We start from the raw sequence: 15,640 nt of genomic DNA on the forward strand, positions 1-15,640 counted from the left end.
ACAAAAAAAGTTTTTACAAATATTAAAATAATAAAAAAATACAAAAGTTAAAATGATTCCCCATTTGCCCCATTAAAAATAAAACAATTAAAAAAATTAAAAACACATAAAATAAATTAATCCGGCGTAATGAAAAAAAAAAAAAAATGCCAGAATAACTTTGTTTTTGGCTGCTGCAAAAAGAGGCGATGAAGACATCATATCTACCCCAAGATGGTTTCAGTAAAAACGTTAGCTCAGTGCGCAAAAAATAAGCCCTCGCAGAGCTCCATATTCCGAAAAAATGAAAAGTTATGAATTTCCACATTTTTTTCACCACTTGTATATAAAAAAAAAACTATACATGTTTGGTGTCTGCATACTGGTACTGACCTGTAGAATTAAATTGCCAGGTAAGTTTTACTAAATAGTGAACATGGTAAATGAAAAAACCCCAAAATCAATTGTGAAATTGCACTTTTTTTGCAATTTCAATGTACTTGGAATTTATTTTCCTATTTTCCAGTGCCCTATGTGGTAGGATAAATGGTTTCATTCAAAAGTACAACCTGTCCCACAACAAAACAAACCATCATACGGCTATACGTTAACAGAAAAATAAAAAAGTTATTTCTCTGGGGAGAAGGGGAGCAAAAAACGGAAATGAAAAATCACCATGTCGTGAAGGGGCTAAATATATACATGACTCATGAGCTATTACTAAGTGCACAGATGAAAAAAGCATAGATAGTGTTAAATATAAAATTCATAAAAGATTGTTAAATAATTAACTAATCAAAAATAAGTGCAGTCCTTGTGTACTTCAGATATCATGATGGTGCATAATGATATACTAGATTCTCCTGCTTAGTAGCTGTAACTGATAAAGTGAATAAAGCCATTTAGCAAAGTAGAATGTATGCTGATAACAAGTCAAGTATATTCAGTGTCAAAATATAATATAATTCTTACATAATAGCAGAAAAGTGGAGTACCAATCCACAGTTTGCCATCTCAATGCCCAACGCACGTTTCGCCATTGCTTCTTCTAAGGTGTAGAAAATTTGCCATGCGCACTGGCACACTGTCTATAATGGGTGCATGAGTCCTCCATGTGCAGTCTGTGGTGCACATGGAGAGCACACGTCATGGCTCCCGACAAGTCCTATAGGCACAGCTTGACTTCAGCCATGTAAGGGGACTAAAGTTTTGGACACTCGTTATTGCTTATCTTTATGATTTGGTTCAGTAACCTTCCTTTTGTATTTATCTTCAAATAAAGGATGTAGTAGAGAGCCCAAATGTACAAGGAAACCTGCCAAAACTTCTTGAAGATATAACAAATGTTGCGAAAGACGAAAAATTTAATATTGCAAATTCATTCAAAAATATAGACTTCATGGTCGAAATAATATCTACTGTTGCAAGCCAGAACGTTACCGTATCTACGAAAATGATGACAGTAAGTGGAACATCGGGTTTTGGTTTCTTGTTTTTGAGATTGTCTTTTACAATTTTCTAGTTTTTACAGCACTTTTTAACCCCTTCACCCCCAAGCCAGTTTTCACCTTCATGACCGGGGCAAATTTTACAATTTTATGTGGTAATAACTCTGGAACGCTTCAATAGATCCCACTAGTTCTGAAACTATTTTTTCATGACCTATTGCACTTCATGATAGTGGTAAAATTCCATACATACAGTATGTCTTGCCTTTATTTGTGAGAAAATCGGAAATTTGGTGAAAATTTCGATAATTTTGCAATTTTCAAAATTTTCATTTTTATGCCCTTAAATCAGAGATGTACATGACTCAAAATAGTTAATAAATAACATTTCCCATGTGTTTATTTTACATCAGCACAATTTTTGAACCATAATTTTTTTTTGTTAGGGCGTTATAAGGGTTAAAAGTTGACCAGCGAATTCTCATTGTTCCAACATTTGCAAAACCATTTTTGTTAGGGACCACATCACATTTGAAGTGACTTTGAGGGGCTTATATTACATAAAATACTCAAAAGTGACCCCATTCTAAAGATTGAACCCCTCAAGGTGCTCAAAACCACATTCAAGAAGTTTATTAACCCTTCAGGTGTTTCACATGAATATTTGGAATGTGAAATAAAAAAAATGAACATTTAACTTTTTGTTCCAAAAATTTTACTGTAGACGAACAATTTATTTTCGCAAGGGTAACAGTAAAAAATGGGCAGCAAAGTTTGTTGTGTAATTTCTCCTGAGCATGCCGATACCTCATATGTGGGAGAAGACCATTGTTTGGGCACAAGGCAGGGCTTGGAAGGGAGGGAGTAAAATTTGCTGAATTAATTAGCAGACACCACGTGGAGTTTGGAGACCTCTACTGTGTCAGTGGAAACCGCCCAAAAGTGACACTATTATGGAAACTAGACCCTCAGGGAACTTATCTAGATGTGTGATGTGCACCTTGAGATGAGTCACAGAAGTTTAGAACAATGATCCATGAAAATAAAAAAAATCACATTTTCCCCACAAAAAATGATTTTTAGCCCCAAATTTTGCATGTTCACAAGAGTAATACGAAAAAATATACCATACAATTTGTTGTGCATTTTCTCCTGAGTGCACTGATTCTCAATATGCACAGCAGGGCTTGGAAGGGAAGGAGCACCATTTGACTTTTTGAATGTAAAGTTTAATGGAATAACTAGTAGACACCATGTTGCATTTTGAGAGCCCCTGTTATGCCTAAACAGCGGAAACCCCCCACAAATTATACTGTTTGGGAAACTAGACCCCTTGAGAAACTTATCTAGATGTGTGGTGAGCACCTTGTACCCTCAGGGGCTTCACTAAAGTTTATAACATTGAGCCGTGAATATTTAAAAAAAATCACATTTTCCCCCACAAAAATTATTTTTAGCTCCAAATTTTGTACTTTCACAAGGCTAACAGGAGAAAATGCACCAAATAATGTGTTGGGTAATTTCTCCTGAGTATACTGATACCCCCATATATGGGTGAAATCTACTGTTTTGGCGCACAGCAGGGCTTGGAAGGGAAGGAGCGCTGTTTGACTTTTTGAATGCAAAATTTGCTGGAATAATTAGCGGACTCTTTGCTGCGTTTGGAGAGCCCCTGATATGCCTGAGCAGTGGAAACCCCCATAAGTGACCCCATTTTGGAAGCCCCAAATTCTGCATTTTCACAAGGGTAATAGGAGAAATTGAACCATACAATTTTGTTGTGAAATTTCTCCTGAGTACACAGATGCCCAAATGTGGGGGTAAAATACTGTTTAGGCTCACAGCAGGGCTCAGAAAAGAAGGAATGAAGTTTTGGAATACAGACTTTGATGGAATGGTCTGCCGGTGTCATGTCTCCCTTCAAGAGCCCCTGATGTGCCTAAACAGTGGAAAACGCTCACACGTGAGACCATTTTTGAAGCCAGACCCCTCAAGGAATGTATCTAGATGTGTGGTGAGCACCTTGAACCCCCAGTTGCTTCACAGAAGTTTATAACAAAGAGCAGTGAAAAGAAAAAACATTCCCACAAAAATGTTATTTTAGCCCCAATTTTATTCTTTTCACCAGGATAGCAGGATAAAATGGACCTAAAAATTTGTTGTCAAGTGATCCCATTTTGGAAATTATACCCCTCTCTCCCACAGATCCCTTGGGTAATTTATCTATAGGTGTCGTGAAGATTTTGACTCCATTGGCATTGGTTTTTGGGCTTTTTTTTAATGTCGTTCCTCGTATGGTAAAATTGATAAGGCAGTTTTATTCTTCCGGTCATTACGATTATAGCGATGCCCCATTTAAATGTGTTTTTTTTTTATGTTTTGGTGCTTTTTTACAATAAAAACTATTTTATAGAAAAAAAAATTTTTGCATTGCTTTATGTTGTGAAATATAGCTTTTATTTTTGTGGGAAAAGATGATGGTTTCAGCGGTACCATTTTTATTTACATTTGTCTTATTGAGGGGGCGTGGTTTGCACGGGAGCAGGAGCAGACCTACTTTACAGGAGCTCCTGTAATTTCCCAGATCCAAGCTACTAAAAAGCTACAAAAAGTGGATTATTTGGGTCCTAAAGCTCTATCAACATGCCTGGAACTGACTCCAAGAAGAATGGACCCAGTCCTGTGAAGAGACAACCTTCTCCAGGACAGAAATATAGCCGTGGCTCTGGAGGAGTGCTGTCCCTGCAAGGAGGAAAGCATGGAGGATCTGCACAGCTGAAGCCGACACCCTGTCAGACCCCAGCTAAACCAAGGACTCCTGCAGTAAAGCTGATCTCCGGGGTGCAGACCAGCAAGAAAGCTCCCCTTCCAGCTGTGCTGTCACTGGTGAGTGGCAGCAGAAAGAAGCAAGGAGCTGTGGTGGAACTGGGCGCAGGGATGAAGCAAGCAGCAGATGAGAACAAAGAGATGACTCATCCTTTACAGGAGCCCAGCAAGCTGCAGCTGCCCAGCCAAGCATGGAGGAGCAGCCTAAACCACAGGGCACAGGAGTTTGTGCCGAAGACACTGACAGCTGCCGGGACCCGGAGTGAGACCGCGACTCTGACCGCTGAACAGGGGTCACAGAAAGGAATGCCGCTCTATGCATAGAAAGCAGTAACGGGATCGCCCCAGGGAAGTTTCACACTGGAATTACAAGAGGGAGCGCTGCTGCATATGGAAAGGAGCGACAGGTTGCTGAACCAAGGGAACCTGGATAAAGAAGAATGCGCTACTACTACAGGAGTGGATTATAAAACAAACGGACTTGAGAATGGAGTGGATCAAGGGACTTCTGCGTGGGTAAGCAATGTGCTGCACTACCCCATTTTAAATGAACAGTCATCTCCTTACAATAGCACTGCAGGGGGCTTAGCTGGGTTTACCAGCATTAAGGGGAAACATGACACTACTGAAGTACAATTACAGCACAGCCCTACTGTTGTAAGCCCCCCCTGCCATAACATCTTAGAGCTGCACAGAGAGAATCCCAATGAAACACCACTAGGGGAAATATCTAGGAGTCAAAAAATTATAATGGATGATCTTGGGTTTAATTCTGAGTTTTATGAGTCCCTAATTACTTACTTTAATAGAAACAGAGCTACAGGAAGAAAGCAGGAGGGGGAAGGGGAAGAAGTAGAAGATGTAATGACTAATATATCTAACAGCTGTAATGGATCCTTAGAGGGATCAGAGCGTTCAATATCAAACGAGTCATCTGTGAATGGTGAGGGCTTTAATTTCTCTGACTATGAAACGGATAATTATTTCGGATATTCTACATCAAGTGAGGCTCCCTGTGAGTCATCTAAATTGCCTAAAAAGCGCAGCTTTAAAAACTCTTCCCCTGCTTTATTAACATTGGAAGGGATCCCAGCATCTGATGACTATCCAACTGAGGGTTTTATGGTGTATCTCCTCAAATCATTTTTTACCACTATGAATATTTGTGGTAAAGATGTCGTCCCTGATCCTAAACAATCATTTAATTCAAAGGCTTCCCAAGCTTTTATAAAAAAGCTTTTCCAAGAGATAATAAAATCTGTAAACTCTGTCACTGAGTCAATCCCCCCTAGCATAGCTACTGGAACTTCACTTGCTCAAGAATCATTTGCATATAAAAACAAACTTGAAAAAAACGAACAAAACTTATCTCAAGCAATCTCTAAGCCTTCAGAATTATTGGAGGGGATTCAGAAAAAAATGGATCTTCTAAAGGCCAATTTAAACAACTTTGAGGATTTTAGAAGGAAGAATAACGTTAAGATCAGGGGTATACCAGATTCAATTCAGGCTTCCCAGTTGGAGAGTTATGTATCATCAATGATCTCTAACTTATTTCCTAACTCTACCGAAGGCCCTCTGATAGAAAAGGTTGTCAGAATACGCAGACCACCCACGCTTCCCAGGGATTTATCATGTGACGTCATTGTTACTTTTTACCCAAATTGGGTCAGGAACGCGCTCTTAGGTATCTCAAAAAATCCGAGATTTCTCTCTTCCCCTTACAAGCAACTGGTTTTTTATAAGGATTTGTCTAAAGTCACTCTCCAAAACAGGAGAGTTTTTTCGCATACCACAAGAGAACTACTGCGTGCAGGCCTCTCTCACTCCTGGACAAGATCATCAACCCTCCGGGTGAGACTTCCGTCAGGTTTATTTCATGTTGCCTCTCCGGACGAGGGTATTGAATTTTTAAAACGCATTGGAATCAACTCCTCTGAAGCCACATCCAGTTCCCTACCAACAACTTGAAGGGTAACTGTTCTGGTTGAACAATCTACAAAGATCTGTTATTTGACTAGCTGTAACAACTTAATTCCACTTTAAAAGTTTTTTTAAAAATTTTTTTTCGTTACTTGATTGTTTCTTGGATCAAAACCGAACTTTCCTCCACTAGGTCTTAGGGGTGCCATGTGCACTCTGGGACTTGGGCAGGCATTATTTCACACATTATGCGACCTTTAATCTACTTTTATCTCACAGGCTATAAAAAACGTGTATACTAATATTACTGAGCATCATATAATATTGACTTTTCAGCGACGTTATCTGATATTCCACTTATTGTGTTTATAAGTAGGCATCATATTCATACAGTATATCTCTATACTTAGGCTACTTTGAATCCGACATGTATATGGTTGTTTTCTCTTTTAGGCCCAGCTATTAAGCAACATTTTTCTTTACTGTAAATGCTTATTATTATTCTACTTCATCGCACAGGCTACTTTAATTCTGACTTGTATACTTTTGTCTATTCTCTTGGGCCTAGTTATTAAGCAACATTTTTCTTTACTGCTAATGCTTATTTTTACTATACTGCATCGCAAGACTAATTTAATTTTCGTCCCTTTGTTAGTGACATATATATGTAGTATATTTAAGCTACCAATTTATGGTCTGTTTTCTAATGCCTGATATTTCATTCCCCATTTCTCTTGGGGATTCCTTTCCTTTTACCTACCCTATGTTTATTTCCTTCCCCTTTCTCTCATTTCTACCTGTTTAAAATTGAAAATACCAATAAAAACGTTTGAAAAACATTTGTCTTATTGATTGCGTTTAATTCCACTTTTTGGTGGGCGGTATAATGATAAAGCATTACCCTTTTTTTACGGTGTTCACTAAAGGGGTCAACTATTGGGACGGTTTTATAGGTCGGGTCGTTCCGGACTATTTATTTATAGATACAATATATTGTAAAAATATTTTTAGTATTATTTTGTGATTTTTAAAAAAACTATTTATGCAACTTTTTTCACTATTTTTTGTACTTTTTTTTACTTAGTCCCACTATGGGACTTTCTGCAGTTTGATCACGGTTATAAGGTATAGCAATGCTTCGGCATTGCTATACCTTATAGCCTGTCAGCACTTAAGACAGAAGTTAGTTAGATCATTCACTGCGCTTGATCTAACAAACTTCCAAGTGCATGGTGATCCGGATGTCGTTCTGACGACACCAGCTAACCATGGCAATGGTCGGGACCCTTGATGACGTTACGGGGTCTCTGATCCAAGGCCAGAGGGGCTTTCTTCCCGGTGCGCCCCTCTGCCTGCTCGCTATATGCTGCGATCGAGTTTGATCTCAGCATTTAGGGGGTTAAAGTGCCAGGAGCAGTGTGGATCACTCCTGGTACTGAAAGCCTGGTGTCCGCTGTCAGTATCAGCTAACGCCCGGTGGCGATCGCTGGCATACACCCCCCCTTTTTTATACAAGTTAACACAATTTATTTTCCTCTCACAAACATGTTTTTCTTTGTATCCTAGGACTTAATCCAGACCGTAGATATTGTGGTGGATAATGTCGATACTTGGAAAAACGCCTCTAGCAAAAGTTCTACAGTTCTGGAGTCCGCGGAATCATTTGCGAAGAAACTTCAATTCAATGACACTATTACTATCAATAATGCAAACATATCCAACATTCAACTCTTTGGCAAAGTAGTTGACAAAGACAGCAGCTATAATGGGAGTTTTTTCTTTGCCAATCTAAGTAGTAGCGTAGCGATTGATCATGTCCCCTTAGTTGGGGATTCTACCACAGTGATCTCCATAGCTTTCTCTACCATGAACAAACTCTTGCCGCAAAACAAAACAAGTAAGGTCAATACCTTAGTCCTGTCAACGGTCATAAGTAATCTCTCAAGCAAAAGCATTGATCCAAATAAGTTTAACATCACCATGTCATTCCGCAAGGCTAATACAAGTCTGAAGAAAACAGACTGTGTTTGGCTAGACGGCCAGTCTTGGAACAATACTGGATGCTCGGCTTTGAAATCTGATGATGACAATGTGGTGAAATGTACATGCAACCACTTGACCTCATTTTCAGCCTTAATGGGAGATGAGCCTGATGAATCTCTTGCTATAATTACATACATTGGAGTTGGAATATCCATTGCAAGTCTGGTTATCACACTGATCATTGAAGCAGTAGTATGGAGATCAGTCATCAAAAACAAGACCTCTTACATGCGTCACATTTGCCTAGTCAATATCGCCCTGACGCTTTTAATTGCCGATATTTGGTTTCTAATCGGCGCCAGAGTAGAAGAATTTCCAAAGTCAGATGCATGCAAAGCCACAGCGTTCTTCACCTTCTACTTCTACTTGTCCTTGTTCTTCTGGATGTTTGTCCTCGGACTTATTCTCTTTTATCGTTTGATCTACCTCCTGCATGACATAAGTAGACGAATCATGGTGATCATAGCTTTCACCTTAGGATACGGTTGTCCTCTCTTGATTTCCGTTATAACAGTGGCATCTACAGCTCCGAGCGACAGTTTCACGAGTGATAAATTCTGCTGGTTGGCACGCAAATCAGAAACATTCTTGGCGTTTGTCATCCCGGCTTTATCCATTGTGTTTATCAACTTTCTCATCTTGATTGTGGTTATCGTAAAGTTACTGAGGCCGAGAATTGGAGAACGACCCGGCCAAGAAGAAAGGAATAATTTTGTTGTCATTGCAAAAAGTATTGCCGTCCTAACACCACTTCTAGGAACCACTTGGGCACTTGGTGTTTCTTTTGCCTATAACACTCCAAGTAATAAAGTTCTAGCAGCGATATTTTCAGCCCTCAACTCTTTTCAGGTAAATTCTATTATTCTAAATTGATATGGTCACGGCTTGTCTTTTCATATCACCGGACAACAAAAAACCCTAATAACTTGTAAATGTATTAGATATGCATTAAAAAATATCTCAGTCATCCCATTATCTTTACCGATGCAGGAGAGGAATGGTGCTCATTTTTAGGCCATCACACACATTAGACTAATGTTGGTTGACCTGCCGATATCGACAGTTTCAGCCAATGGTGTAAGGTGTATGGGGTCGCCGGTCGACTGATGGTCAAGAGAGATGTCGATCGGTCATCTCCAATTTCAGCCAGCCAATCGCATTGTTCTCCCTTGAGATAAGCCACCGGCCGTCATGGCAGCTTTCTCATAGAGAATAGAGGAACGCTCCTGTGTATGGGAGAGTCAGCCAAGATGGCTGTCGGCCAAAGCGTTGTTCAGCCGACAGCCATCTAATGTATATGGCTGGCTATATTCTCCTCCTGTTACCCTTATCGCTCCAGGATAATATTCTGATGAACCTTTTCACCGTAATGGGAAACGTGTCAGGATAAGATTCAGGAGATCTTCAAAGGATACGTTTTTTATTTTGTGCATGCATATTTAATACTAGATTGTGGCCCGATTCTAACGCATCGGGTATTCTAGAATATGCATGTCCCCGTAGTATATGGACTATGATGATTACAGAATTCGCGGCACACTGTGCCCATCGCTGATTGGTCGAGGCAACCTTTATGCCATCATCGTCGCCATGGCAACCATTATGACATCTACGTCGATACTGTGCCCGTCGCTGATTGGTTGAGGCGAATTCGCGGCAGACTGTGCCCGTCGCTGTTTGGTTGAGGCAACCTTTATGACATCATTGTCGCCATGCTGTGACCGTCGCTGACTGGTTGAGGCCTGGCGGGATTTCCAGGACAGACAGACAGACAGAAAGACAGACAGACAGACGGAAAAACCCTTAGGCAATTATATATATAGATTAGATGCATGCCTATGCAGCATTAGATAATTTATGGATGTTGTTATTTGCACATACTTGAACTTTTTTTGCACATTTTTTTCCATTAGTCTTTTGTTGCAGCTAACACACAAGCAGGACCACCATATCATATGTCTCCATTAGGGTGACAACATCCGCAGCAAGGCAGGGTCATGTATTAGGGCAAAGTAGGGAAAGTATTTTGTGAAGTGTTTGCTTGACATCGCTAGCCCTATCTACTTAGCAAGGGACGATAATAATAGTTTTTATTAGCATATGTGCATTTACTATCTCATATGTCATTATTGCTAATTTAGTGAGATTGAGATTGGGGTTATGTACCTCTTAACTTCCATCTTTTGACCTTTTGCCCCCATCCTTTATGTCCTATATATGTTTGAAAGTACGTACACCAGACTCTGCCCACATAGATATTTTTGGGTGCCTTTTGTTTTTTTTTGTTTTTTATATTGTTAATGCATGTCTAATAAAATTACATGTTTTGTTGGGGTTTTTGTCCGTTAGTTCTAGATTCTTATGGCCGACTATTGATATTCACTTTTATTTAGTGCTTTTCATATTATCACCAATGTTTTGCACCACATTGTACAACTTTGCAATACATGCACTCAGAAAGATAGCTTGGAAAGACTTCAGCCTATCTGCTGCCCACTCCTTAGATCTCAAAATCAGGTCAAACCAGACCCCTAAATTAATTTAACCCTCAGGCTTGACTCTTAAATAAATGTAGACTTCAGACCTAACCCAAACCTTAAGGCCATATTCACACAGTGCGTTTTTTACCGCGGAAACGCAGCGGTTTTGCCGCTGCGGTTCCGCGGCTGTTTTCCATGCAGGGTACAGTACACTGTACCCTATGGAAAACAGGACCCACTGTGCACATGGTCCTGAATTGAAAAAAAAAAACCGCACTGATTAGCTGCGGTAAAAAAGAAGTACCATGTCACTTCTTTTTGTAAAACAGCAGCGGTTCTGCACCCATAGACCTCCATTGTGAGGTCAAACCCGCAGTAAAACCCGCAGATCAAAAATAGATCTGCGGGTTTTATTGCGGTTCGTGGTGCAGAACCGCTGCAGCAGGAAGTGCGGGGAAGCGGGCGGAAGTGCGTGGGTGGAGTGTGGCTGCCCCCCCGTGCTCCGATCCCGCCCCCCGTGCTCCGATGCCCCTCCCCCGTGCTCCGATGTCACCCCCCCGTGCTCCGATGCCCCCCCCGTGCTCCGATGCCCCCCCCCCGTGCCCTAATCTCCCCCCCTTATACTTACCCGGCCTCCCGGTGTCCGTCCGGCCGTCTTCTCCCTGGGCGCCGCCATCTTGCAAAATGGCGGGCGCATGCGCAGTGCGCCCGCCGAATCTGCCGGCCGGCAGATTCGTTACAAAGTGCATTTTGATCACTGAGATATAACCTATCTCAGTGATCAAAATAAAAAAAATAGTAAATGACCCCCCCCCCCCCTTTGTCACCCCCATAGGTAGGGACAATAAAAAAAATAAAGAATTTTTTTTTTTTTTTTTCCACTAAGGTTAGAATAGGGTTAGGGTTAGGGGTAGGGGTAGGGTTAGGGGTAGGGTTAGGGGTAGGGTTAGGGGTAGGGTTAGGGTTAGGGTTAGGGGTAGGGTTAGGGTATTTTCAGCCATTTTAACCCTAAAAAAATTCCTAGAAAACACACAGACTCTGGCTAGAAAACTGCATCAAAAAACGCATCAAAAAAGGACCAAAAAAGGACCAAAAAAAGGACCTGCGTTTTCTGCCAAGAGCTGCAGTTTTTTAAAAAACAGTCCTGAAAAAAAAAGGATGGAAATCAGGAACGTGTGAACATACCCCAATACAGACCTCAGATCTCCAAAAAATCTCAGACTGCAGAGCAGACCCTAAAAAAAATATTATGACCTCGACCAGACCCCTAAAACAATCAGGCCATACCTAAACAGTAAGGCTATGTGCACACGATGCGGATTTAGTGCGAATCCGCAGCGGATTTTTCCGGGCAGAAATGCAATGTAAATCAATGTAGAATGTAAATCAATGTGAAAAAAAAGCTGTGCAGATGGTGTGGAAAAATCAGCGCGGAAACGCTGCGGATTTAAAAGAAGTAGCATGTCACTTCTTTTGTGCGGATCTGCAGCGTTTCTGCACCCTTCCATTATAGAAATCCGCAGTGGTAAAAACCCGCAGAAAATCTGCACAAATTCCGCATCAATTCCGCATAAAAACCACACAAAATCCACTGCAAATCTGCACCTGCGGATTCTGCCAGGAGATGCGATTTTGTGCAACAGACTGCATAACAGACCCCTAAAAAAATTCTGATCTTGAGCAGGCCCAAAAATTAATACATAACCGAAAATGGGTTCCTTCTCAAACCCGTCCATTACTTACCTCTTCTTGCTCCACTCACAAGGTCCGGACAGCAGTCAGCATCAAGATGTTCACTGTTGTTGAAGATCTGGTAACTGATGCTGGCATTTAGCTATTCAATTCCATTTACAAGATCTAATAGATAAGAAGGAATTTAGAAGGAAAAAAAACACTATAGTGAGGCTTGAGGAGGTGATAGTAAGCAATTTATGCATAATTGTCTGCTGGCAAAAAAAATCTTCACATCTTCTAGGGAATTCCTGAAAAATACCGATTGTACTTCCTAGGATATAAGTTGCATCAGTTCTGTACAGATACTGCAGAGAAAAGGGAAAACAATGAGCTAAAAAATTCTATATTAGCCCAAAATTGGTGTAAATCAATAGATGTAATATAATATATAGTTCCATAGAGAGCCTATACATTCAGGGCATTGGAAATCTGATTTATTTTTCATATTTATGGCACATAAAGTGAATGCAATGCCAGCCCTACTCATATTTTCATTTTATTTCAGGGTTTGTTCATTTTGATATCTACTGTCTTTTTGGACCAGAACGTAAGTAGTGACAGACACATCAGACGAGCAAACATCACACAAGCACAGAGCACATATCAGACAAGAGCATGTCACACAAGCATGGAGCACATATCAGACGAGCATGTCACACAAGCACGGAGCACATATCAGACAAGAGCATGTCACTCAAGCACAGAGCACATATCAGACAAGAGCATGTCACACAAGCACATATCAGACAAGAGCATGTCACACAAGCACAGAGCACATATCAGACAAGAGCATGTCACACAAGCACAGAGCATATATCAGACAAGAGCATGTCACACAAGCACAGAGCACATATCAGACAAGAGCATGTCACACAAGCACAGAGCACATATCAGACAAGAGCATGTCACACAAGCACAGAGCACGTATCAGACAAGAGCATGTCATACAAGCATAGAGCACGTATCAGACAAGAGCATGTCACACAAGCGCAGAGCACATATCAGACAAGAGCATGTCATACAAGCACAGAGCACATATCAGACAAGAGCATGTCACACAAGCACAGAGCACATATCAGACAAGAGCATGTCATACAAGCACAGAGCACATATCAGACAAGAGCATATCATACAAGCACAGAGCACAAATCAGACAAGAGCATGTCACACAAGCACAGTGCACACATCACTAACAGACACGTAACAAGCACAGCACATAATCAGAGAGCGCACATGCAATAAGCACTGAGCGCACATCAAACAAGCACTAAGCAAACAGGCACTGAGCACACATCACACAAGCACAGAGCACACATCACACAAGCACATGTCAAGCAAGCACTGAGCACACATCACACAAGCACTGAGCACACATCACACAAGCATGTCGCAAAAGCACTGAGCACACAATCACATGTCACGCAAGCACTGAGCACACATCAGACATGCACATGTCACGCAAGCACTGAGCACACATCACACAACCACATGTCACGCAAGCACTGAGCACACATCACACAAGCACATGTCACGCAAGCACTGAGCACACATCACACAAGCACATGTCACGCAAGCACTGAGCACACATCACACAAGCACATGTCACGCAAGCACTGAGCACACAAGCACATGTCACGCAAGCAGAGCACACATCAGACAAGCACATGTCACGCAAGCACTGAGCACATATCACACAACCATATGTCACGCAAGCACTGAGCACACATCACACAACCACATGTCACGCAAGCACTGAGCACACAAGCACATGTCGCACAAGCACAGAGCACACATCACACAAGCACTATGCACACAGGCACTGATCACACATCACACAAGCACACGTCACACAAACACTGATCACACATAAGGAGAGCACAGAAAATATATCAGACAAACATATGACACAGGCACAAAATAAACATCATACAAATCATACAAGCACAACACAGATATGCAACAAGAACATTGCACACATCAGACACATCTGTAAATACCAAGTGCTGTGCAGAAGTTGCCACTCCAGTATGTTAGTGACAAGGAAAGGAAAGTTTGCGATGCCAGGGTGCACTTAATTAATATTTGCTTCCCGTTAGCGTGGTGCAATGTGGTGCACTCCAAATAGTTCATAAAACAGGGATGACACAGGGTCAGTTGCACATATTTACGTGCATGTACACATGGATAACCAGTTTATTCTTATGCAGCAGTTACTATCCAGTGAGGTCGTTCATAGAAAAGGCACTGGTGCAGTTATACATTTGGTTCATTGATTCTTCAGCTTCTTTTATCTGCATGTAAACACAATCCTTGTCCACACAACCCTCTGCAGCTTAGTTCTTCATATATAGGAGCTATGGCCGCTCTCCTACCTGCTACCTTATATAGGAGCTATGGCTGCTCTCCTACCTGCTACCTCATATATAGGAGCTATGGCCGCTCTCCTACCTGCTCCCTCATATATAGGAGCTATGGCCGCTCTCCTATCTTCCCCCTCGTATATAGGAGCTATGGCCGCTCTCCTACCTGCCCCCTCGTATATAGGAGCTATGGCCGCTCTCCTACCTGCCCCCTCATATATAGGAGCTATGGCCGCTCTCCTACCTGCTACCTTATATAGGAGCTATGGCTGCTCTCCTACCTGCTCCCTCATATATAGAAGCTATGGCCGCTCTCCTACCTGCTCCCTCGTATATAGGAGCTATGGCCGCTCTCCTACCTGCTCCCTCATATATAGAAGCTATGGCCGCTCTCCTACCTGCTCTCTCATATATAGGAGCTATGGACGCTCTCCTACCTGTTACCTCATATATAGGAGCTATGGCCGCTCTCCTACCTGCTCCCTCATATATAGAAGCTATGGCCGCTCTCCTACCTGCTCTCTCATATATAGGAGCTATGGCCGCTCTCCTACCTGCCCCCTCATATATAGGAGCTATGGCCGCTCTCCTACCTGCCCCCTCGTATATAGGAGCTATGGCCGCTCTCCTACCTGCTCCCTCATATATAGGAGCTATGGCTGCTCTCCTACCTGCCCCCTCATATATAGGAGCTATGGCCGCTCTCCTACCTGCCCCCTCATATATAGAAGCTATGGCCGCTCTCCTACCTGCCCCCTCATATATAGGAGCTATGGCCGCTCTCCTACCTGCTCCCTCATATATAGGAGCTATAGCCGCTCTCCTACCTGCTCCCTCATATATAGGA

The 15,640-nt window shown here is 41.7% G+C and overlaps 1 protein-coding gene across 1 annotated transcript in view; it reads left to right on the forward strand.

Annotated features, from left to right (window-relative positions):
* The window catches only part of LOC138638695 (adhesion G protein-coupled receptor F5-like), a 141,103-nt gene that overhangs the window by 95,085 nt on the left and 30,378 nt on the right, over positions 1 to 15,640 (forward strand). The window contains exons 13-15 of the mRNA XM_069728195.1: positions 1,262 to 1,441; positions 7,743 to 9,068; positions 12,939 to 12,980. Coding sequence (XP_069584296.1) covers positions 1,262 to 1,441; positions 7,743 to 9,068; positions 12,939 to 12,980 — 1,548 coding nt within the window. The remainder of the gene's footprint in view (positions 1 to 1,261; positions 1,442 to 7,742; positions 9,069 to 12,938; positions 12,981 to 15,640) is intronic.

Source organism: Ranitomeya imitator, chromosome 5 (assembly GCF_032444005.1).
Source record: "Ranitomeya imitator isolate aRanImi1 chromosome 5, aRanImi1.pri, whole genome shotgun sequence".
Classification (NCBI taxonomy): domain Eukaryota; kingdom Metazoa; phylum Chordata; class Amphibia; order Anura; family Dendrobatidae; genus Ranitomeya; species Ranitomeya imitator.